Here is a 24,576-nt window from a genome sequence, read left to right on the forward strand (position 1 = left end):
CCTGGCTTTTTTTTTTTTTTTTTTTTTTTGTATTTTTAGTAGAGATGGGGTTTCACCGTGTTGGTCAGGCTGGTCTCGAATTCATGACTTCATGATCTGCCAGCCTTGGCCTTCCAAAGTACTTTATTCTTTATGCTAATTTTGCCTCTGGGATTAGATACTCAACGCACCCAGTCTCCCAAAGCCCCCTTAGACCTCCCAGAGAGCCCCAGTGCCCTCTCCATTGCCTTCTTACCACAGCTGCGACGGCACTCACAGCACTCTGATGACCCAGGAACTGACCAAGCTGCTGTCCCGACTCTGGGTCCCAGAGCCCCACAGAGCCATCACTGGAGCACGATATCTGCAGAGTCAGAAGTCAGAGCAATGGGATTATCAGCATCCCTCCAGCATTTCTGTATGTTTATCATACAGGGTGGAAGGCAGTAAGCCATGTAATTAAGAGCCTGGGTTCAAAGCCTAGATCCACCCCTCATTTCTTTGTGCTTTGTAATCTGTTTCTCTTTCTGAGCCTTAGGTTTCTCAACTATTTAGTGAGTATAATAGTAATGTACCTATCGGATATGGTGGTCGTGGCACTAAATGCATCTACATAAAGGACTTACACTGAGCAGGGTGGCTCATGCCTGTAATCGCATCACCTTGGTAGGCCGTGTCGGGTGGATCACCTGAGGCCCGGAGTTTGAGACCAACCCAGCCAACACAGTGAAACCCCATCTCTACTAAAAATACAACAGAATTAGCCGGGCAGGGTGGTGGGCGCATATAATAACAGCTACCCAGGAGGCTGCGCAGGAGAACTGCTCAAACCTGGGAGTTGGAAGGTGCAGTGAGCCAAGACTATGCCACTGCACTCTAGCGTAGGCGACAAGAGCAAAATTCTGTCTCAAAAAGAAAAATAAAAAGGACTTAGCATGCTGCCTGGCACACAGTGAGCATATAATAAATACTAGGTATTGTCCACATTATTAACATAATGTTAGTCAACAAATCCAGATAAAGGTGGACAATCTACAGTGCCAAGGAAAGATCTGGCTACCTCGTAGGATAGACTATGACAAGTCTATTCAATTGATATTTCTTTCTTTCTCCTTTCTTTTTGAGAACAAAGTGGGGACCCTGCATTGCGAAAGTAGGCTTCACCAACACTGAGGGTGTAATTTGAGACTCCTTTTGTGCCAGGGGACAAAAAAATCCCAGCAGTACCATTTACCTACAGGGCCAGGGCATCTCAAAGCCTAGAGAGATAGCACTATGTTCTTGCAACAAGTATGGGCTTTCTTTTTTTTTTTTTTGAGACAGTGTCTCACTCTGTTGCCCAGGCTGGAGTGCAGTGGTGCCATCTTGGCTCACCGCAACGTCCACCTCCCAGGTTCAAGCGATTCTCATGCTTCAGTCTCCTGAGTAGCTGGGATTACAGGTGTGTGCCACCACACTCAGCCAAGTTTTTTTTGTTTGTTTGTTTTTGTTTTTTTTTTATGGTATTTTTAGTAGAGACGGGGTTTCACCATGTTGGTCAGGCTGGTGTTGAACTCCCAACCTCAGGTGATACACCTGCCTTGACCTCCCCAAAGTGCTGGGATTACAGGCGTGAGCTACCGCGCCCAACCCTGGGCTTTCTTTTAGAAAGTTCATTGGCTCAGCTTCATCACTGACCTTAGAAATGTTCTGAGTTCAATTTCCTTGTCTGTGACATAGAGATAAAAGGAGTATCTACTTTATAGGGTGTTGTAAAGATTAAATGAAGCAATATATGAAAAGAGCTTAGTTTAATGCCTGGCACATATCAAGTTTGACAAATATTAGCTATTACTATTATGAATGGGTGCCAGGAAAAGGATGAGATGAGGAGTGTTGTCTTGCCCCAGGAACCCAGCTGGGCTCTGGGCCACCCCTGCCCCTTTACTCACCAGTAGGTTATCTTTGGTCCAGGCACAGCCAGTGACCCAGTCACGGTGACAGGCAGGGAAGGAGCGGATCAAAACAGGGGCTTTGGGCGTCCTCACATCCCAGCAGAGGAGACCCTGGATAGGTCCCAAGGAGAGGGAGAAATCAGGAACAAAGGAAGGATGGGAACCCTGGGGACATTTCAGGCAAGAAATTTCAAGGAAAGAGGGGGCGCAAGGAAGCACGGGTAGACAGATCTTTACTAGATTTGGCAAAACAAAAAGCAGGAGGAAGCAATGGGAAATGGGTTATCAAGAACTAGAAACTGGAAGGGCTATGACACCCTAAGATTGTATCCTTCTGCAGCTCACCCGATCCCGGCCCCCAGTGGCCAGGCTGCCTCCATCAGTGCTGAAACTACAGCAGCTCACAGGACCCTCATGTCCCCGCAGCTCAGTGCCGCAAGGAAAGTCTTCTGCCTTGTGAGGCAGCATCAGCAGCTGCCTTGGCCACAGCCACACTGTGAAATCCTCTGCATTGGAAAAAGAGAGAGAGAACAGCTTCCTGAAGAGGAAGCCAGACAGGCCCTGGCAGGCCAAAGACAGGAACGGCCATGTGGGCTGCGTGTGACATCCAAGGCACAGCTCCGTGGGAGGGATGCAGTGAGTCACAAGACTTCAGAGAGATCCTAGACAAGGGTCATCAGCAAGTGTGTACACAGGACAGGAATGCCCAGCACTCCCAGCTCCCGCTCCACAGTTCAGGCCAGGAACATGGTTTCTTGTTTCCACTTCACTAATTGCACTCCCCATAGCAGCTGCTCCAGACCCCTCCTCTTCTCAAGTGTCCAATGTCACTTCTACCTTACAACCTGTGAGGACCAGGTCTCCCACCTAGAGAGGGCCTAGGCTATTCTATATTTTCACCTCAACATGTGTCTCTCCTACTAAGAGAAATCTATCCCTTTACACAGCAAAGTCTCCCACTGGGCAGAAACTCAAAGGATTACTAAGAGTTTAGAGGTCCCAGAATGAGGGTGAAGGAACAAGAAGAAACGGTCTAAATGGATTATGCAAGATAAAGGAATTGAGAGCACTTTGAAAGTTGTAAAACAAAATCACATATGTGTATTTTCATACTAATATGCATACGACTTGGAGAAACGTATCAGTGTCTTTAAAAGGAACAGTGATTTGTTGGCCAGGCGCAATGGTTCATGCCTCTAATCCTAGCACTTTGAGAAACCGAGGTGGGTGGATCATTTGAGGTCAGGAGTTCGAGACCAGCCTGACCAACATGGTGAAACACTGTCTCTACTAAAAATACAAAATTAGCTGGGCATGGTGGTAGGCATCTGTAATCCCAGCTACTCCTGCTGAGGCAGGAGAATCGCTTGAACCCAGGAGGTAGAGGTTGCAGTGAGCCAAGATCGAGCTACTGCACTGCAGCCTGGGCAACAAGAGTAAAGCTCTATCTAAAACCAAACAAAACTAAACTAAACTAAAGGAAAAGTGATTTGTTAACCCTGCCCACTGTCCAGTAGTACCTGAGGCAGAAGCCAAGAGCTGCTGGGAAGTGGCCAGTCCTAGCACAGGCTTCTGGTGTGTGGACAGGAGCCACAGGGACTGAAGGTAGCATTCCTTGAGTGCCCAGCCTTGCAAGGACCCATCTTCTGCACCACTCACCAATACCCTGGGGCTTAGCCAGGCCAGGGCAGACACTGCCACATCCAGTGCCTGACCCTGAGCCCCCTGGGAACCTAGACAATGAGAGAGAACAAGGAAGTAAGACACTTGGAAAGGGGGTTGGGGGGCAGGCTCTGTACTCTTTCTAAAGTCTCAAAAACCCACGCATTCCTCCTCCAGTACCTGAAGAGATTTTGTAGATCTTAATGCCATCCGCTCGATACCCAACAGCCACCTGATCACCATCTGGGCTGAGTGCCACGGAGAGGGCAGGAGAGAGAGAAAGGGAACCCAGGTACCCACGGGGCTGACCCAGAGACCCTGACCACACCTGAACCTGGGGACCAAGAAAAGGGATTAAAGATACCATCTCCACCACCTGGTCCTCCCTGCTTTGAGTTATAGCCACTCCCACTAAGTCCTCCTTTCAGAGACTCTTCTCATGAGAGCTGTCCCTACACACTGCAGCACCCGTCTCCCTGTGGCTCGCACCATCCAAGCTCCTCCACAGTATCCTTGACAAACGACTCCACCCCCATCCAGATATTCTTTGTGTTTGCTACTCCTCCTCATAACCCACCACCAGCCCTCTACAGCCTGACCTTGCCATCCTCTCCAGCCGTCAGTAACTGACATCCCGCATGCAGGAAAAGCGCAGCAGCAACAAAGCCATGGTGGGCAGGGAAGGCAGCCAGCCGTGCCCCCTCTCGCCAGGCCCACAGCTCCACCATACTGTCCAGCCGGCCCACAGCCACAACCCGCCCAGGCACATTGAAGGCCAAGGTACGGACAGAGGCTCCGGGTGCCCCCAGGTCCTACACAGGGAGGGAGAAATGGAAACGTCAAGACCTGCTCTCAGCACAATCCCAAAGTGACCCAGAATGCTGCTGTCTGTCGTCTGCCACCCTCCAACATGTCCTCCTGTGCTTCCCCCTAGGGCTACACTGGACCTTCTTACCTTGGTGACTTTGAGCCCATCCACCTGGAAGAAGCTGATGCTGCCAGCCCAGCTGCCTGTGGCTACTACCTGCCCCTCTGGGTGGAAGGCAACACAGTTCAGGGACTTGGGGTAGGTGTGCTGGAAGGCCAGCTGCCCACGGGCTGTGTCCCACAGCTGAGGGAGGGAGAGGAGGAATCAGGATGCTGAACAGAGATAGCTGAACTTCTCAGTCCCAGACTTCCAGGAGCCACCTTGTCCAGTTACCCTGCCCTCAGCAGGGAAGACCTTCTCTGGCCAGGCAGCCAACAGCCTCTGCCACACTGACAGAACAAACTCACTAGGCTGAATCATGGCTCAGGGCCACTCTGACCACTGCAACCCCCAAGTCTTACCTTTAGGCAACCTCCCAGGCACACAGTGGCCAGCAGCCGGTGGTCTGGGCTCAGGCAGCAGCCAGTGATTTGGTACTGGTGAGCCTTGGTCTGCAGCACCCTATCCCAGGAAGATGATGTCAGTCCTCTGGGCTCCTGGCCATCAGGTCCCTCCTCATTTCCTTCTCCTGGGGCTTCCAACAAATAGGGAAGGCCCTCACTCCAAGACAAGCGGGGAGGACCCCTTACCGACAACCATGCTGCAGGTCCCAGAGCTCCAGGAGCCCGTCAAAGGCAGTAAGAAAAAGTGTATCATCGGAGAGGAACAAACAAGCAGAGATTCCATCACAGCCACTCACCATAGACTTCTCCTCCTGTGACAGTGAATGAGGAAGTGTAGCTCAGGCCATCCCCTTGACCCTCCAAGTCCTACCACTCCAGGCCCCAACAAAAAAGAAGGCCAAGACACAAAGGGCATGAGTCCTTGGCTCTCTATGTTCCATGCAGGCACACGTTCAAGTGGGGGCCTCGTGGTCCAAGTGGGGCCACATTTTCTTCCCCATTCCAAACCCCATACCTATTCCCCAAGTTACGGAAGATTTTGATGGGTCTGAGAAAATGGGGTTACATGGGGTAGGGGGTGGATGTGGCTGGAAAGATAGAGAGAGGCTGTGGCTCTAGGACTCACCTCTCTAACCTAATCTACTATTAGCTTCCCATAAGCACTCTCTGCTGCCATAATTCCCAGCAATTTACAGGGAATTTGTAAATTCTCGCCTGTGTCTTTGCTCAGTTCCTTGTTCAAACAAGAATGCCTGCCCTTCTCTAACCTATGTCCTCCTATAACTGCACAACTCACTCAGGTCTTAATTATATTACATGGTTATGTTTTGGTTCCTTTTTTACCTTGTATGTCTTATCTCCCAACAAAACTGACCACTTGGTGGACAATGACAATGTCCCACACCCTGTGTTTCTTGCAATGCTTAGCACAGTGCCTTAAATGGGTGGTGTGCAGCAACTATTTGCTGTGTGATTGATTTTTGGACCAAGCCCTTTGAGCTGATGTGCAAGGAGTAAAGTTGCTGAATCAATCAGAGTAATAACAGGTGTGTTTGGCTCGTCTAGGGCTTCAGGGCAGTCTGCATGGATTTTCAGAGGGTAAATTCTGCCCCTCCTTAATTGTCATACCTGCCAAGTTCTCAGGTTCAACAGGTAAACCGTCCCATTGGCAGTGCCCACAGCTGCTCTTTGCCCATTGGTGGAGAAGGCCACGGCAGTGGGGGATGAGGAAACTGCCAGAGACAGGCTGGAGCTAGAGAAAGAGTAGGAAGAAAGGGAGGAAATAAAAGAGAGAAAGCAAACAGGAGCTGATTTCTGTGTTTCTGTGCCTGTATCCCCCTCTCCACAGTGTTTCTGGTCATCCTTATTCTCCAGTTTCATAAAGAGCTGTAGCTTGCTCTCTGGTGGGCTTACTAGGGCCTGGGGTCAAGGTCTTACCTTTGCTGATTTTTCATGGTCTGGGGTTTATTAAGCCATTGTAGAGTGTGTTGGAGGTGCCATCGCTGGGAGAGCAGTGGGGCTTGGCGGTAAAGAGGTGAGTCCAGGGGCTGGTTGGCTGCCTGCTGGGGCAGGAGCCGGGGGTACTGGCTGAGGATTGAAGCCTGCTGCCTCAGGAAGGTACGAAACATCGCAACGTCAGCCTCGGGGAGCTTTTGTTCCTCTTTGGGGACTGAAGAAGCTATAAAAGACAGGCAGAATGTTACTGGGGAGCCAGCTGGACCCCATTAACCCCAGCACCAAATAAAACCATATGGTATGTCTACAATAGCAAGTCTCAAAGTGTGGCCCTCTGGCCCTATATCAGGAATATCTGTTAAAAGTACAAAGCTTTGGGTCCCACTCCAAACCTAGGGAACCAGAATGTGGAGACCCGAGGATCTGCAATTTGAACAAGTTTCCTAGACAGTTTTATTCTAACTAGATAAAGTTTGAGACTCTCTGGTCCAAGAATTCTAGGTGAAAGGTCTCCTGAGAGTCAGGAGACCAGACCCAGTTCCACGTGTGCAGCTACCACTTGGAGGTTGGTAAGAAACTTCGAAATGCTTCTTGGCATTTTCAGCTTGAAATGGAAATTTGACTCTTTCTTCCATTACACCCACACCCCGCCCCATCCCCAAGCAGGGCCTCCATAAGCATACCCAGGAGTCCCATATCTCAAAGAAGAATCCACCCAGTGACTCATCTTACCATAGAGGGCATGGGCCTCCAAGAGCCGAGAGACCAGACCCAGTTCCAAGTGTGCAGCCACCACATGGAGGTTGGTAAGAAACTTCAAAAGAAGGCCACGGTTCCCGCTCTGGAGCTGGGAAGGTCAGATTGAATTCATTAGGGATGTGAAGAGGCTGGTGAGAAGGGATAGTTTAGTCTCAGAACCTGGATACACAGACAGGATCTGAGCTGAGACAAAGGACTTGAAGAAGGGCAGGCAAACTGAAAGGAAAAAGGTAGAGGGAGTTTAGGAGAGGGTAATGGCAGTGGTGATGGTGGAGATGGTAAGAGGGAGAGGGGTCCCAGAATAGCCAAAGCACTCGCTTTGGAAAAGGTGTCTATGAGGTCTAGGAACTAACCAGGTGGTAAGGCAGGTCTCCAAGAGCCTCAGGAGGGCAACTTCGGAAGGTGCCTGAGGCATCAGTATCACACGTCTTCCAGAGCTGAGCTGCATGAACAGATATTGAGAGAGGCCCTGCAGCATTCCCAAAGGCCGCAGGGAAGGTGGCCAGCAGATGGGAGCACCAGTGGGTGGTCTTGGCCTCCAGGCCCAAGCTCCACACTCAGTGCTCAGGCTGACTGGGGCTGCAATCACCTGCAATGAGGATGTGTGCCGTGTCCTCTAGCCCTGGCCTCTTCCCATAGCGACGTTTAGCTGCCGTTCTCAGGGGCCCATCAGGGAGGCACAGCCGGGCACCAGGGCGCTCCAGAGGGCCCTCCCCTAGCAAACTGTCCTCATGTGAGGAAGGGAGAGAGGAGAAGGAGGAAGCCTGTCAGTGAGCATCCTGGCAAAGCAGTGGACTCCTAATCCCCCCTCAAAGGGCAGAAACAGGAACAGCTGGAGTAGTAGCCCATTCACTGTCTAGGAGCTAGGTATTGAAGCTATACAGAGAGCCCTGGCTCAAAGAAGGGAAGGCACAGAGAGGTCAGTGGGAGCTCAACTGGGGCACCTGTACCTGCGCAGACTCTGGACGAGGTAGGCAAATGGGCCCATGGGGTAGGGGTCTCCACTGTTACCAGCAGCCACTGCTTCTTCCCAGCTGTTAGTCCCCTTGGGTAGTGTCCGCCATACACTCAGCACTCCATGCAGCTGGTCCACAGTCAAACCTGAAAACTCAAGCTCTCTGAGGCCCCCCTCAACCATAGAGTGTCCCCACACCCCACCACACCCAGTGTCTCCTTGCACTGCCTGCTGAGACCCCAATGGAACCAATGCCATCTGAGCCCTGGGCCCTCAGCATCCCAACCCACCCCAAGCACTGACCACTCCGTGTGACCTCTAGGGTGGTCAAGGCCTGGGGAAGGACATCAGGCCCATGCTCCTGCTCCAGTGTACTCAGGATGTGCTGCAGCAGCAGGGGGACAGTGGCAGGCAGGGACCGGAGTCTCTCAGACACCTAGGATGGCGGGAGGATGGCCTCAGTCAGTGTGGCAGGAGGAGAAGCAGCTTGGGTTGTGGGATAGGGGAGGGACAGCAGGAGGACAGTGGGGAGGAATGAAAAAGTCAAGAACAGAGCGGGAGAGAAGTGAGGCGAGGTGTGAGATGAGGATGGGGGGGTGGGCGATCACAAGACAGCAAAGGACGTGGGATGGGGATGAGACACAGCAGCTGAAGAGAGAATGGGAAGTGGTGATTAGGACTTGGAAGGTGAGGAGAACCAACCTGCTCATATAGCGTGAAGAGCCTCAGGTGATCGGTGACCAAGCGCAGGTAGAGTGGCCGGCCTGATTCTCGCTTCACCAGCAGCAGTCGCATCTGACAAGACTCAGGACTCAGCATGTGAACCAGGAGGCCGGCCTGCAGCCAGCCCTCTACCCCAACACCAGCCCCTCTGCAAGGCATCTCCTCCTCTGAGAGTCCCCAGCAGGCAGCAGGTCCACAGCATCGCCCCAGGACACAACCATCCCTCTCCCACACTGCTCTGCTCAGCCAGCCCTGCCGGAAAACCCCTGCGGCTCAGCCTACCCCACCACAAACCACTTTACTCATCCTCTCACCCCGAGAGGCCCCAGAAAGGCCATTCACTGGGGAAAGAGGGCTGGGTGACATTATCAGGAATCACAATTTTCTTATTAACAACTTCCCGTGGACAGAGTTTCTGAGAAAACAAAGGAGCATGTCTGTGCGAGGCACTAGCTGCCTCAGCACCCAGGTCCTCATAGCCCCCAGATTCACCCCACACAACTACCGGCCCTGGCCAATAATCCAACCTGGTTGTTAAATGGTGACTCCTCCAGCCGCTTCCCATACAGGGCCAGCTCCTCTCTCACCAGCCGGGCTCGAGCAGAGGCCTCCAGAGGCCCCAAGGCCACCACGTGGGCACCCTGGCTCTGCTCAAGGGTCTCCCCTAGGCCCACATCACTAGACACGCTCAACACCAGGTGTACACACTGTGATATTTAGACAAAGGGACAGGAGGGGAGAAAGAAAAGGAGAACCACATTGGAGAGGCCCCTCTCCTCCCTGCTGTATCCCTTCTTCTCCCCAGCCCATCTCCCCACACCCACCTCCTTCTCACACTCACCCGGGGAAGCTTCTTTGGGATCCAGTCTGAAATCAGCTGCCCATTCTGGTCCACCAACCTATCGGCCCCATCAATGATCAGGACCAGGGTCTGGCCATGCTGCAGGGACTCAGCAGACTTGGGCAGCAGCCTCTGCTGCAGCTCCCACACCAGGCTTCTGTACACGGAGAGGAAGTCAGGGTCAGTGGGAGAGAGAGAAACACAGGGGTGGTACCACGGGCATCAACAAGGCCAGGCTCATTGGGGGATACCTACCGGTAGGTGTTGGGAAGAGCACTTGGCTCTTTCAGTTGGCCATGCAGAAAGGTACAGAGGCGTCTGACCAGAGTGAGGGCAAGGCCCTGGTCAGGACGAGCCCCAGAAAAGTGGAAGAAGACTAATGGTGACACCTTGGCCCCATCAGCAGCCTGCAGGGCTGACACAAGAGATGCCTGCATGGGGCAGGAACAGAAAATATGGTCACGTTTTACATGCTTGAGCTCCCTGTGCCTGACGTCAGCCCACACAGCCTTCCCTCCCTCCTGCCCAGGCCCCTGAGACTCTGTACCAGGAAGGCTGTCTTGCCCTGTCCTGACTGCCCCGTCACCAGGCTCAGCCTCCCGTGTTGCAGCATCAGCTGCTGCACTGTGTCCTGAAGAAGGCGCGGCCGGGCAGGACTCGGTGGTTTCTGCAGCTGCTGGAAGGTGTCCTGGACCAAGTCATCATCTGGGATGGACACTGGCTGCTCCAGGAGGGCCCCAGGCTGAGGGTATATGGGGCATTGACTATCCATGGTGCCATGCTCCTCAGGAGCCCCAGGCTAAAACTCACAGGGTCCCCACCAAGTTACTTCCTACCCAGGACAACCCAGACCAGCCCATGTCCCTCTCCACGCCTCTGGTCATCAGTGCTTCTGCTGACCTGCAGGTAGAGCTTCTGGATCATATTCCACACATCCTGCAGAACCAACTGCCCAAACTCTTCCAGCCCGCCAACATAGGGCCGGCCAGCTGCCACACCCCCCCACTCACAGGGGTATCTGTAGGCAAATCAAGCACAACCAGGTCAGAGCAGGCCTGGCTCCTCTCACCTCATCTCTGTACAGGTGGTCCCTACCTCCCTCAGCTCACCTGCGGCAGGTAATCCCTTTCTGTCTGCTTAGGTAGCTCTTCAGTTCTGAAATCCGACATGCGGCCTCTTCAGACTCAGAAACAAAGTCAGATTTCCAGGCATCTGGCACAGAGCTGACCACCAAAGACCCCAAAAGTTGGAATAGATTCAGACCCCAGACAGCCTCTCTCCACCAACTACCAGACATAGCTGTGATTTCCCGAAGCTCAAGTAGAGATCTCCTGACTCCAGCACCAAGGCTGACATGGGGCTGCAAAAGCATGCTGAGTCCTGTTTCTGTCTCAGCACTCCACTTCCATACTCTCAACACTGGGGAGAGACTAGCCTGTCTGGCCATCTAGGGAAGGAGCCCCAACCCTGCAGGCAACAGAAAGTACCTGAGAAAGCTGGAATCCCGGAAGTAGATGAGAGCTTGGGCAGAGGGCTGCTGACGCTGGTTCCGGTTCAGGAACTGCATCACCTCCATCTCTGTCACAGAGCGCCCTGAAGGGTACTGCTGGGCCTGCGGGGAGGGCAGAGACAGTGGGTTTAGTCCTAGGCCACCATGACCCTCCCTCCAGACCTGCCAAGGCCCCAGGCCTCTTGTATCTGTGATGTTCCTCTCTCCCTCCCTCTAGAGGCAAGCAATAAAATATAGCTAATAGCTAATGTTTTTAAGCTATTTTTATTTTTTTCCTGGAAGAAGGCATTAACAGTTAACATTTATTGAATGCCTGTAATGTATTGAGTATTCTGTTACAGACTTTTGTTTTTGTTGTTTTTTGGAGACGGAGTTTCGCTCTTGTTGCCCAGGTTGGAGTGCAATGGCAAAATCTCAGCTCTCTACAACCTCCACCTCCCAAGTTCAAACCATTCTCCTGCCTTAGCCTCCCAAGTAGCTACCATGCCCAGTTAATTTTTGTATTTTTAGTAGAGACGGGGTTTCGCCATGTTGGCCAGGTTTGTCTTGAACTCCTGAACCCAGGTGATCCACCACCTCAGCCTCCCAAAGTGCTAGGATTATGGCAAGGGCCACCACACCTGGCCCTGTTACAGACTTTTAATTCACATAATAACCCTCTAATGTAAATGTCATTGCTTCTCTTTAACGTGTAGGGAAATTGAGGCTAGGTCAGATTAAGCTGCATTCCACAAAGGCACACAACTTATAGATGACAGAAGGGAGATCAGGACCCAGATCTATCTTATGGCAACACCTCAACAGACCTACCCTCTTACATTTACTCCTGGCCAACCCCAGAGGTACTTCTCAAAGGAATTTCCTCACGTAGAGCATGGTCACTTGCAGTATCCTCAGCCTGTATTTCACATCGCCTCAAGGACCTGTCTGCCCAGGGTTCCTGACAGAGTGTGGCTTCTCCTGACTTCTGCCCCAACCTTCGTTTCCTCCCCAGCTCTCCTCCAAACCTGTCTGCCTTACCCAGTGGAAGTGTGGATGGTCAGGAAGGTTGTAGCTGGGGGGAACGTATCCATAACGGGAGCCCAGAATCCCCACAAACAGCTGCGCATTCTCCACCTCCCCAAGGCACACTTCTAGTTGTCTGTAGGCATGGTTATAGGGACACGTGGAAGTCACTGGGGGCATGGTATCAGGGAACATAAGCACAAATAGGGAGATAGGGCCCTGGCTCGCAACTGAGAAAAGAGAAGGTAGGCTGCTCTTGTTAGTATCCCAAGGGGCAACTCCCATCTTCATCCTCATCCATTCTTGCAGCCCCAACCCTGCCACCTCAGGTCCACCACTCAAGCCCCTCATCCCTGACCCAGCCCCTCTTCTCTGCATCCCCCACCTGTTCCTACGGGTCTCCTCCTCAGTGACTCCCCAACGGAGGTCAATGCCCTGAAGGCTGATGCGGTGAGGGGCCGCCCGGGCCTGCAGTGCTGGCAGCACAGACCTCAGCAGCAGGTCCCGCTCCCCATGCATGTCTCGGAAAGTGGATGAAATGAAAAGCCGGATGCTGCGCCATCTGGGGATAAGCAGAAGGCTGGGCTCAATCCAGGGATGAGCCCCACCACCCAATCCACAGACACTGCTGTGATCACCCTTTAGTACTGAGCACAAGGCAGGTAAGACAGACAGCAGATGGGTGCCCAGCAGGCCTTCAGAGAATCACCTGCTTGTGGTCTCAACTGCAGGGCCCTGGAATTTAAACCCCACTTGCTATTTCTTGTATACCTCTCCTTTTTCTAGTAATCATAATTATGTTCTTACTGTTTGTTCATGACAACCCTGTGGGGTAAGCACTACCATTATCTCCATTTTACCAATCAGAAACTATACCTTGCAGAAATTAAGCAACTAGGCCAGGTTCAAGCTACTATTTGGCAAAGCCACAATGAAAAAGCCAGAACCTGTGCTCCTAACCCCTCTGCCTATGCTCTGGCCATACGGCCATGATGTCTGCCATCCTCTTTGCATTCTGACCTTCTTTGCTCAGTAGAGAAAGGAAGGGCTTGCTCACAATCTGACAACTGCCTGTGGTAGAGAAACCCTTGCCTGAGAAAGAGGAGGCGTACTTTCATGAAGAGAACAAGCAGCACCTCACCAGATAGAATTTCAGTCCCAGTTTCTCCAGGTTTGACTGCAGCCCCTCCCTATTCACAAAGGCCTGGAAACACAGACTGACCCTTGCTGGGAAACAGGAGCCAAGGGGCTTGGAGTGTCCTCTTCCAGTGGCCGGAGAGACTGGATCCCTGTCTTTCCTGGGGGTGGCGGAATCTTGAATATTTTGTCCATTTGGCCCACATGTTCCAGAAGATGAGAGGCCCCATGCTCTGCAATGAACCTGACATAAACAACAAGATAAATGTGAGTAGAATAACAGATCAAAATCAGGGAGGTCTTCCAAAAAGGTCACGGGGGGAAAGGTATGTCTAGGTTTGGTCACCAGTTAACTGAAGCTTCTTAAGAACATGACCACAAGCAGTTTATGCAAACTTAAAATAAATGAGGATGCAGAACCATCGGAATGAAGGAAAAGAGAAGAAGCCCAGCTCACCGCTCCTGCTGTGCACAGTAATCATAAACTTGCTATTGGGCCAGGGGCAATGGGCTAGGATAAGGTGTAAAAATTAAAGCCATCCAGTCTGGGTTTGAGTAGCTCTGTGCCAGCCATAAAGGTTCCCTGGAGAAGAAGGAATGTGCCTGAGGCTTCCTAATAGGAGTTAAGGGAAATGGATGGTATCCAAAAGTAAAGGCAGGGGAGAAAACAAGTAAATAAGAAGCCAAAGAATGGAGAGAGAAAAAAAAAACATGAAAAGATTTCTATAATTTAGCTTATATAGATGTAATTTTCTCTGCATCAAGAATTGGACAGAAGCCACTGTGACATGGCCAACTCTTTACAGTGAAATCTCCCATGTCCCTTTTCTTCTTTCCTCCTGGATATAATATAATACAAGCTTGGCTGAATACCAAGATGGCTGGAGCTGGAGCAGACACATTGAATCATGAGGTAGAAGCTGAGTATTTGAGGATGATGGAGCAATAAGAGAGCAAGTGCCTGGGTCCCTGTGACACTGTGTTGCTGCTATGCCTGGATGGCTATAAAAGAGGAATAAACTATCTTACTTTAAAAAAGAAGTGACTGGAATAGAGATAGTCTCCTAAAGACTTTCTGACAAAGTCTCCAAGCCTTCAGTGTCTATTTTGTACTCACTTCAGTATCCCATCAGTACAGCCTGAGAGTGTCACGTCATTGGGATTCGAATCTGTTGACCTGGCAAAGGAAGAAGCAGTCACTAACCATCACAAACAGTACCCGGAACACAGTGACTGCCCACCAACATCCCATGATGGAAACCCCACTTCTGCACCTTTAATCGGGTTATGTCCTAGGCTAGGGCTAGGGTGGACTCTCACAGAGGGGTACAAAGTTAGGCTAAAGTACCTTCCTGAAGTGCAACAGAAGTAAGAAGGCAGAGTTGGGGCGGTACCTGGCAAGTGGGGGTGTCCTAGGCTTTGGGAGAGGTAGACAGAAAATGTAGACCACTAATTTCTGACACTGGGCAGGAAGATAAGCACTCTTACAGGTACTGTGCCCTTCTTAGGAGGATACCAACAAAGAGGCACTTGGAATTCACACGCTGCCAGTAAAGCTGTTTGGCCACATTTATCTTTCCATAATCCATGCTTTGGCCAAAGAGGATGACCCTGTCCACCTGTAAGATGAAAGGGGAGAAGATGCTAGAGAAGGGATGCTAGAGACCCAGGACATTAAGATATGAGCTTTCTGAGGACAGGAGAATTAGAACTCTGATGGGAGTGCCTCTCCTGAGCACACAGGATGGGGGAAGCCCCGGGGACATCAAAGTGGAGGTTGGGGTGGGGCAGTGGTATGCTGTAGCTGGCTCATTCAGGCTTAAGAGAGCAGATTGTTATATTTTCAGGAATTTTATGAGCAGTTGCTAAAGATGGACATTATTAAACATTAAATTGCATACGTTTAAAAAATAAGTTAAACAAATATGGCCAGACATGTTGGCACACACCAGTAGGCCCAGCTACTTGGGAGGCTGAGGCAGGACAATCACTTGAGCCCAGGCGTTTTAATTGCAGTGAGCTATAATTGGGCCATTTCACTCTAGCCTGGGCAACAGAGTGAAATCCTGTCTCAAAATATAAAAAATCAGAAAATAAAACAAATTCAATAAATATTCAAAATGCATAACTTCCTAATAATTTTACTACATTTTACTATGATCTACTCATCCTTATTTACATCTACTGTACCAGGATTGTGGGAATACTACACAGTGGTGTGCTCCTGAACATCTTTTCCCAAGTCTGTGTTCAGAAGCATCATGTTGGGAGTTTGAAATCAGCCTCAGTAGGACTGTTTAAACCATGGAAATTAGCAGATGCCATTAACCAAGGCTTATTTTTCCAGACAGCTGGTTGTTAGACATTTACCAGCACACCACTGAGTAGGGGGTTGTAGTCAGTAGACAGATGATCTGAATATTGTACATAGTCGGAGAAATCAGCTTTAAAGGTCCAAAAATGATACATATCAATTATAGAATAAAATGACGGGGAGACAGAGGGTTTCTCAGAGATTGAGCAATACTCACAGGAACCCTTCGGCCAGCCAGAGACAGCAGGTATTTCCCAAAAGTATTCAGGGACCATTCATTCTTTTCATCAAACTCCTGAAGGAAAGAGACTTCATGTTATGTGGTTGCACAGTAAGTGACAAACACTGCTTTGGAAATCTTCAGAACTATGTATATCTGTGCCTTTACCAAATATTGTACCTGGGCTATTCCCAGGCCTGTGTCCTTTGTGTATTTTTGGATGGTTGGGGGTGAGTGTCTGACCTGGACTTGAGCCTGGAGCTTGATGGCAGTCTTCAGGATGCCTTCTTCTGGCTTAAGCACTGCAGTCTTCAGAGTGTCTCCTCCACACAGCACCACATCCACCTGCTCCGCCATTGTGATCATCATCCCAATCAACAGCAGCACATAGTTCAGTGGGGGCTGGTTTGACAAGTATCAGGGGAAATAAAGCTCCCTTGCTTTGGAATTCATCCTTACCCATCCATCCCTGGAGGCCAAACCCTCCCATTGGTTTCGGGGAATGAGAAAAGGCATAAAATTCCAAGTTAGGAGGGGTCAGCTTGGGCAGCCCTCAGGAAGAGCTGACTGTGGAAGGAGGAAGAGAGGAGCCAGGATCCCTGCCCAAGTTCAACACTGGGTATAGTAAGGTGAAAGTGAGATATATTTTGGCAATGGAAATTTAGAGAGTACCAAGTACCAGCCAAAGGTGAAATCTTAGTATTATCCATAAACCTGGTTGATATCCTAGGAATTGTTCCTAGGAACCAAGGTCTGATACTTGAAAGCAAATTCATATCATTTTCAGTCTGAGTGCTTGCCTGGAAGAACCAGCTCTGGGAACAGGATACCTAACTCAGGATCCCCAGCAGCCTATCAACCCCTTGGAGGATGCTTTTTATTTTCTTACTCCTTTTGGGTTGCTCTTGGGACAGAGCTTGTCTGCATTAGCATCTGTCAGATAGACCACGATGGTGCGGCCTGGCAGCGGGGGCAGGCTGTGCTTCACAGAGAGGTTCACAGCTGTCTCCAGGGCCTGTCGATACCGGTTCAGCATCTCACCATCATATTTCCACTGTCTACAGGCAAGAAAGACACAGACACATGGGCTCAGGGACTTATCTGCCTGCCCCTTAGAGGTAGATGGGAAGATGAGAATTTGCCACTTAAGTGTTGAGTCTTCTCCCTGCCGCCTCAAGCATCACACCCTCTTCCCCAGCCTGCTCCATTGCTGGTGTAGAGGACTGGGACAGAGCTTCTCTCTGCCCCCATTCTATAGGACTCTTCTAATCCACACTCATGGTAGGAGACAGGAAGTCACCTATGGACCCACTAGCTACAATTACCACATGAATCCATTCTTACTTCATGAAGCAAGATTTAATGGCTACATAGTTTTAAATCATATTTTAAAGAACAAATGCTAACTCCTTACTCTGAAAACTCGCAATTAAAAGAGAATTAGTTGAATACTCATCCCACCTTTCCCATACAATCTATTTCAGGGTAACTAAATAGGTTTAGTTGATAAGGGAGGCTCTTTAAAAATTCCAATTTATAAATATGGAGGAATGATAAAACCCTTACTCTGCAACCAACAATGAAGCAATTGGTTCACACAAAGATTACCAATAGATGAGCCATTAACTATTGTGGAGAGATTAGGCTACTACCATCTAAAAACACTGATCAATATTAGCATTACTAAGGAGTGGTCCCACTTAAATAGTATATATATAGGATCACCTATGAAATACTTGCAAAAAAAAAAAAAAAAAAGGCAAATCTGTTTAAGCCTTTAGAGCTAATGAACATGAAACAGAAAAACAAGTTAAATGACACCATGAGGAGGGGGGCAAATCCAGAATATGGGATATTCTGTGGTGCCCCTGAACCTGGTTTTCACGGTAACTCAATGGCATAAGAACAATTAAAAGGTTAAAAGCAACATAAGTGACTTAACAACCAAATGCAATGTGTAGACCTTGTTTAGATCTGGATTTGAATAAAACTGTAAAATTATATTTTTAAACAATTGGAAAATCTGAATATGGAGTAGATAACAGATGATAATACCAAGGAATTATTTTTAATTTTGTCAGGTATATTAATGACATGTAAAAAAAAGTCCCTTTTTAAAGAAACACACGTTAAATAAGGAAAGGTGAAATAAAATGTGTCTTATTCTTTGACATTTGTTTTAAAAACATCTTTGGACTGTGGTAGGGGCACGGGTGTGGTGGCTCACGCCTGTAATCCCCAGCACTTTGGGAGGCCAAGGTGGGTGGATCATGAGGTCAGCAGTTCAGGACCAGATAGTGAAACCCTGATTCTACTAGAAATACAAAAATTAGCTAGGTGCAGTGGCAGGCGCCTATAATCTCAGCTACTTAGGAGGATTACAATTGATTGAACCCAGGAGGTGGAAGTTCAGTGAGCCAAGATCGCACCACTGTGCACTCTAGCTTGGTGCTATAGAACAAGAATCTGTCTCAAAAAAAAAAAAAAAAAAAAAAAAGAAAAGAAAGAAAGAAAAAAAGAGATCAGTAAAGAAAATGCGATAAAATCTAGATAATCACTGAATCTGGCAAACGGTTTTATGAAAGTCTACTATATTTTTATTACTTGGGTGCATAAAGCTTTGTTGTCTTTTTTTGAGATGGAGTTTTGCTCTTTGGCCTAGGCTGGAGTGGTATCACGATATCAGCTCACTGCAACCTCTGCCCCTGGGGTTCAAGCGATTCTCCTGCCTCAGCCTTCCGAGTAGCTGGAATTACAGGCACCCACGACCACACCTGGCTAATTTTTGGTATTTTTAGTAGAACAGGGTTTCGCCATGTTGGCCAGGCTGGTCTGAAGCTCCTGACCTCAGGTGATCCACCTGCCTTGGGCCCCCAAAGTGATAGGATTACAAGCATGAGCCACTGCGCCCAGCCTATTTAAAGTTTTTTATACTAATTTTTTAGTCTAGCAAAATCAGTAGTCTTCCCAGTGCTATCCAATAGAATTAAATTACAATTAATTCAAACTTAAATTATATACATACAATTTTCTAATAGTCACATTTTAAAGAGTAAAAATAAATTAATTTTATTAATGGTGAAATTAATTTTTCTCTTCTTTAAGAGACAGGACGGACATGGTGGCTCACACCTGTAATCCTAGCACTTTGGGAGGCCAAGATGGGTGCATCACTTGAGGTAAGGAGTTCAAGACCAGCCTGGCCAACATGGTGAAACCCTGTCTCTACTAAAAATACAAAAATTAGCTGGGTGTGGTGGTGTGTACTGTAATCCCAGCTACTTGGGAGTCTGAGGCATGAGAATCACTTGAACAGGGAAAGCAGAGGTCCAGTGAGCCAAGATCACACCAGCCTCAGTGACGAATTGAGATTCTGTCTCAAACAAAAAAAAGAAAGACAGGGTCCTTGGCTCATGCCTATAATCTCAGCACTTTGGTTTGGGAGGCCGAGGTAGGTGGATCACCTGAGCTTAGGAGTTTGAGACCAGCCTGGGCAACATAGTAAACCCTATCTCTACAAAAAATACAAAAATTAGCTGGGTGAAGTGGTGTGTGCCTATAGTCACAGCTACTTGGGAGGCTGAGGCAGGAGAATTCTTTAAGCTGGAGAGGTGGAGGTTGCAGTGAGCTGAGATCGTGCCACTGAATACCAGCCTAGGTGATGGGAATAAAACCCGTCTCAAAAAAAAAAAAAGGGACAGGGTCTTGCTCTGTTGCCCAGTCTGTGCAGTAACACGATCATAGCTCATTACAGCCTCAAATTCCTGAGCTCAAGCGATTCTCCCACCTCAGCCTCCCAAGTAGGTGGGATTACAGGTGCAAGCCACTGCACCTGGCTAAAATTAATTTAATATTGCATTTTATTTAACCTAATATATAAAAATATTTTCATGTCAGCCTGTAATTAATATAAAAATTATGAATATTTCACATTTACTTTTTCTGACTGCCTTCAAAATCTAGCATGTCTCAACTCAGACTTCACTAGTATATATCAACTGCTAAACACCCACATGTGGCTAGTGGCTACCACATTAATCAGTACAAGAATACCATTTGGACTGCCACCTTGGGCTTGATTCTGGGTTTTTGTGTTTTTTTGTTTTGTTTTTTGTTTTTTTTTTTGAGATGGAGTCTCACTCTTGTTGCCCAGGCTGGAGTGCAGTCGTGTGATCTCAGCTCACTGCAACCTTTGCCTCCCAGGTTTAAGCAATTCTCCTGTCTCAGCCTCCTGAGTAGCTGGGATTACAGGCACCCGCCACTATGCCCGGCTAATTTTTGTATTTTTAGTAGAGAGGGGGTTTCACCATGTTGGCCAAGCTGGTCTCAAACGCCTGCCTCAGCCTCCCAAAGTGTTGGGATTACAGGCGTGAGCCACTGAGCCTGGCCAGGCTTGATTTCTCTAATGGCCCTCTGTTCAGCCACTGATTCAGGAGACTCCTGGTCACTGGGCACTCTAAAAGGCTAGGTGAGTCCTGTGGTTGTTCTGAGTAAAAGTAAGTGTAAGGTACTGATGAAATACTTAAAAAGATAGCAGAGACTTCACCAAGCCTACAAAACAGATTGTACATCTGTCTTTGAGCCTGCTTGATGGTAACTATCTTTGTGTGTACGTCAACACATATGCACGCACAACAAAAGCAAAAAAAGATGAATGGGCCAAAAAATACAGAACGAGATAGAAACAGAAAGCAAACAAGTCACAGAAAAGAAAAAGAAAGAAAACCATGAATCAGAGCAGAAGCAAAGAGGACACCAGGATACACAACCATACATCAGCATAACTAAAAGAAAGGAATCCATGTAAACCAATAAAACAATAACAGGTAATAGAGCAGAGGTCCAGAAGTAGACTTTGTTTCATGATCTCTCTTTAGGACAATGTTAAAGACAAGGTGTGCTATGCAAGGAACCAGGCAATTCTGAGCCATTGCGATGAATGACAAGCAAGTATTTACAGAAAAACATTTGGGCTTGCCAGGCGACTTTCAACCTGTGCCAGGGTAGCCCCTATTGCCCACCCTTGGATCCCAGACAGCACATACACACCTGGCCTTGTGTAGTCTCAGCTTCTCCCACTTGAGCTGCTCATACATCACAGGTATCCTCATTACTGCCCGAAGCTTCTGACGGCTTAGGGAGCAAAGAAACCTCCGCCTGGGACGGTTCTTCTCATTTCTAGTTATTATCTGCCTCATCAGTGTTATATTAGAAGGAGAGGGCAATGCTGTATGATGATAAATAAATTTCTGAGTTAGGCACCTTCTATTCCCTCATCTTTTCCTACCAGTAATGTGGCCTGAGCCCCAACCTTTGGGGCTGGCAAGGCCTGACCTCTGCCCCCGACCCCCACACATCCTGAGACTGCAAGGCAAGAGGCTGAAAATATTGGTGTTGCTGCTTCATTTATTGTCAGAAAGGGAGAAGCAAACAGGAGTTGGAAGAAGGGAGAGAATACCTTGATTTCTGAGTTGAGCCTCAAGGGCGTCAATGGAATCATGGGCATTAAGAAATCTGAATGGAAACTGCCGACTGTGGATGACCGACTTCTGCAAAGCAAGGGAGAGGTCATGAGCACAGAAGCCGGGAGTATGGGGGGCTTCAGGGGTCTAGTCTATTAGCTTTAAGGGAAGGTACAGAAGGACAAAATGGACTTAGACAAGAGATATAGAAAAGGGGTAATAAGGAGAAAGAAAAAATGCATCATTTTAGGGTGTGATAAGGGGTAAAGAAGATAAAGTAACAGAAGGAGCCCTGTTTTTTTAAGACTCCCTCCAGGCAGGGTGTGGTAGCTTATGCCTATAATCACAGCACTTTGGGAACCTGAGGCGGGTGGACTGCCTGAGCTCAGGAGTTCAAGAACAGCCTTGCCAACATGGCAAAACCCCGTCTCATACTAAAAAAAAAAAATACTAAAAAAAAAAACACACAAAAAAACCCCATCTCTGTAAATAAAAAATAAAGACTGCCTCTGAAATCAGTTACATCACAGAAGTGTCTCTTCCTGGTAAGTCACTGAGCTCAGAAAAATAAAATGAAAGCTCTTATACTCGATTGTAACTTCTCAAAGGATTTACTGAACCCCCAAACCTATCTGTATTTCCAGAACTACTTACAGCCCACATGGAAAGAGCTTGGTGGCCGTGACCTTCCTCGGCCACCTGAAAAATCCTGGCCTCCAAAACAGCAGTGGCCTCCACATGCACGTCTAGTTGCTGGGCCCCACGGCTACCTGCCCCTCACACATACCGCATGCTGGAGTCTCTGGAGAACGAGCTCATGGTGGCGGGCACTGATTCCAACACGAAGCAGGTTGCACAGGTTCCGAAGCATGGCCATGAAGGGAAGCTTCTCATTTTCTGTGGAATGTGGGGCATAGAGTGAGAAAAACAAATGAAGAGGCCAGGCACAGTGGCGTGCAGCTGTAATCCCAGCTACCAAGGAGGCTGAGACAGGAGGATCACTTGAATCCAGGACCCTGGAGTTGGAGTCTAGCCTGGGCAACATAGCAAGACTCTGTCTCTTAAAAAAAAAAAAAAAAAATCGGCCGGGCGCGGTGGCTCACGCCTGTAATCCCAGCACTTTGGGAGGCCGAGGCGGGTGGATCACGAGGTCAAGAGATCGAGACCATCCTGGTCAACATGGTGAAACCCCGTCTCTACTAAAAAAAAAAATACCAAAAAAAAAAAAAAAAAAAAAAAGGGATGATGAAAGACAGGTCAGTAACCAGAGCAAGAAGTTCAGAGACCAAGCATGTAGAAAGTCCAAGGCAGAGGAAGTGAGTAACCGACATACAATCTACTCTACTCAAAAGGTTTTAAAGGCTTGGAAAGATTAAAAACAGGGTTCGCCTGAAGTCTGGAGCAAAATCTATGCAACACTGTTAATGGGATGGCTGTTTCAATAAACAACTTATGTTAGCACTTTATCTGTTGGCTCTAGCCCTAAGATTGGGTTCAACTGGCAAAATGTATTTTCTAGTCTAGGGCAAAGGTTTCCAAACTTTTTAGACGGCCAAAAGAGAAATTGATTTATGAAGTATATACTAACATAATGTAGTACATTCATTAGTTAATATTTCAAGGCACAATATACAATTAAAAGAAGGTTCTCCATTTATAATAATGAATGTAAATCCATATTTCAAATAGTCTTCATAATTTTTTAAGTTTTTTAACCAATTTCTTATAAGATTTGATTAGTCATTAATTCTTTTTTTGCTTAAATACAGGTGAAAAAGATTTGCACTGGAGACAGAATTTCACCTCTGTCACTTTCTTATTGTTCACTTGTCCCTGAGTTAATGATCTTCAAGCTATACTCTTTTCTTTTTTTGAGACGGAGTTATGCTCTGTCACCCAGGCTGGAGTGCAGTGGTACAATCTTGACTTACTGCAACCTCCGCTTCCTGGATTCAAGCAATTCTCCCACCTCAGTTCCTGAGTACCTGGGATTACAGGTGCCCACCACAATGTGCAGCTAATTTTTGTATTTTAGTGGAGATGAGATTTCACCATGTTGGCCAGGCTAGTCTTGAACTCCTGACCTCCAATGATCCACCCGCCTCGGCCCCCCAAAATGCTGGGATTACAGACGTGAGCCACCACACCCGGCCCATAGTTTCTTAATAATAATATTTTTAAGGTTTATATCAATTTTAGAGGATTAATTCAGTTAATACTGAATAATTCCAATTCCATCTACAATTTAAAGATAAATTGCAGCCAGGCGCGGTGGCTCACACCTGTAATCCAAGCACTTTGGAGGTCAAGGTGGGCGGATCACCTGAGGTCAGGAGTTCAAGACCAGCCTGACCAACATGGTGAAACCCTGTCTTTTAAAAAAAAGATAAACTGCTATGAGTCAAACTATGTGGAAACAAACAACAAAAAAAAAGAGTGAAAGAGTGAAGGGGCACCATCAATGCCCTCAGATTGTGGATGCTCAGAAAACCTCAACTGTTATACATAACACTGTATCATATGGACTGAGCGAGCGACTATGTGGGTTCAATCTGCATGGTAAATATTGGGAAAATTCTTTACTTTTAGATAAAAATAAATATAAATGGGAGATGCGATTTTTTTTTTCCTGAACAGAGGTCCATTCAAACCATTTAGAGACCAACCATGTCAGCCCCTCACTGTGCCTTGTGCAGCAGCCCACACCATCAGCAGCTTCCATCAGGTAAGTGGTGCTCCCTTTGTAAAGAGGATCTAAGTCTCGTTTGAATTGTAGCTGGAAGCTTTCAGCCCTCTGGGAGTCTTGGGATTCTCCAGTCATAATTCTTTCTTTTATTTTTGAGATGGAGTCTCACTCTGTCACCCAGGGTAGAGTACAGTGGCACAATCTTGGCTCACTGCAACCTCCACCTCCCAAGCTCAAGCAATCCTCCTGCCTCAGCCTCACAAGCATCTAGGACCATAGACATCTATCAACATGCACAGCTAATTTTTCTATTTTTGGTAGAGACAAGGTTTCACCATGTTGCCCTGGTTGGTCTCAAACTCCTGAGCTCAAGCAATTCGCCCACCCCAGCCTCCTAAAGTGCTGGGATTACAGGGGTGAGTCACGGTGCCCAGCCTCCAGTCATAACTCTGATTCGCAAACTGTATGGAACCTTTAGGTTGTATATGCACTATAAATGAATTATTGCATCCATTGTCAGCTCAAGTTTTTTTCAACTGTTACTACATATAAAGGTTTTCTAG

The 24,576-nt window shown here is 48.1% G+C and overlaps 1 protein-coding gene across 4 annotated transcripts in view; it reads right to left on the reverse strand.

Annotated features, from left to right (window-relative positions):
• TEP1 (telomerase associated protein 1) overlaps nt 1-24,576 on the reverse strand; it is a 54,690-nt gene that overhangs the window by 5,888 nt on the left and 24,226 nt on the right. For all 4 annotated transcript variants that reach the window (XR_004263775.1, XM_032261277.1, XM_032261275.1 and 1 more), the window contains exons 10-44: nt 22,115-22,224; nt 21,324-21,414; nt 20,915-21,092; nt 16,755-16,923; nt 16,109-16,267; nt 15,863-15,940; nt 14,820-14,950; nt 14,449-14,508; nt 13,417-13,575; nt 12,580-12,756; nt 12,210-12,330; nt 11,167-11,291; nt 10,789-10,902; nt 10,580-10,697; nt 10,227-10,421; nt 9,935-10,110; nt 9,680-9,836; nt 9,366-9,545; nt 8,818-8,910; nt 8,419-8,551; nt 8,111-8,261; nt 7,750-7,883; nt 7,514-7,602; nt 7,134-7,248; nt 6,384-6,624; nt 6,075-6,198; nt 5,133-5,257; nt 4,905-5,004; nt 4,531-4,686; nt 4,175-4,387; nt 3,756-3,909; nt 3,434-3,646; nt 2,259-2,419; nt 1,911-2,024; nt 236-343 (exon numbers count right to left, since the gene is read on the reverse strand). Coding sequence is in view for 3 of the 4 variants with exons in the window: in XM_032261277.1 (XP_032117168.1) it covers nt 236-343; nt 1,911-2,024; nt 2,259-2,419; nt 3,434-3,646; nt 3,756-3,909; nt 4,175-4,387; nt 4,531-4,686; nt 4,905-5,004; nt 5,133-5,257; nt 6,075-6,198; nt 6,384-6,624; nt 7,134-7,248; nt 7,514-7,602; nt 7,750-7,883; nt 8,111-8,261; nt 8,419-8,551; nt 8,818-8,910; nt 9,366-9,545; nt 9,680-9,836; nt 9,935-10,110; nt 10,227-10,421; nt 10,580-10,697; nt 10,789-10,902; nt 11,167-11,291; nt 12,210-12,330; nt 12,580-12,756; nt 13,417-13,575; nt 14,449-14,508; nt 14,820-14,950; nt 15,863-15,940; nt 16,109-16,267; nt 16,755-16,923; nt 20,915-21,092; nt 21,324-21,414; nt 22,115-22,224 (4,922 nt within the window). In the remaining variant the exon portion in view is untranslated. The remainder of the gene's footprint in view (nt 1-235; nt 344-1,910; nt 2,025-2,258; nt 2,420-3,433; nt 3,647-3,755; nt 3,910-4,174; nt 4,388-4,530; nt 4,687-4,904; nt 5,005-5,132; nt 5,258-6,074; nt 6,199-6,383; nt 6,625-7,133; nt 7,249-7,513; nt 7,603-7,749; nt 7,884-8,110; nt 8,262-8,418; nt 8,552-8,817; nt 8,911-9,365; nt 9,546-9,679; nt 9,837-9,934; nt 10,111-10,226; nt 10,422-10,579; nt 10,698-10,788; nt 10,903-11,166; nt 11,292-12,209; nt 12,331-12,579; nt 12,757-13,416; nt 13,576-14,448; nt 14,509-14,819; nt 14,951-15,862; nt 15,941-16,108; nt 16,268-16,754; nt 16,924-20,914; nt 21,093-21,323; nt 21,415-22,114; nt 22,225-24,576) is intronic.

The sequence above is a fragment of the Sapajus apella genome, unplaced genomic scaffold (assembly GCF_009761245.1).
Source record: "Sapajus apella isolate SASKATOON/1434 unplaced genomic scaffold, GSC_monkey_1.0 scaffold122, whole genome shotgun sequence".
Taxonomy (NCBI): Eukaryota; Metazoa; Chordata; class Mammalia; order Primates; family Cebidae; genus Sapajus; species Sapajus apella.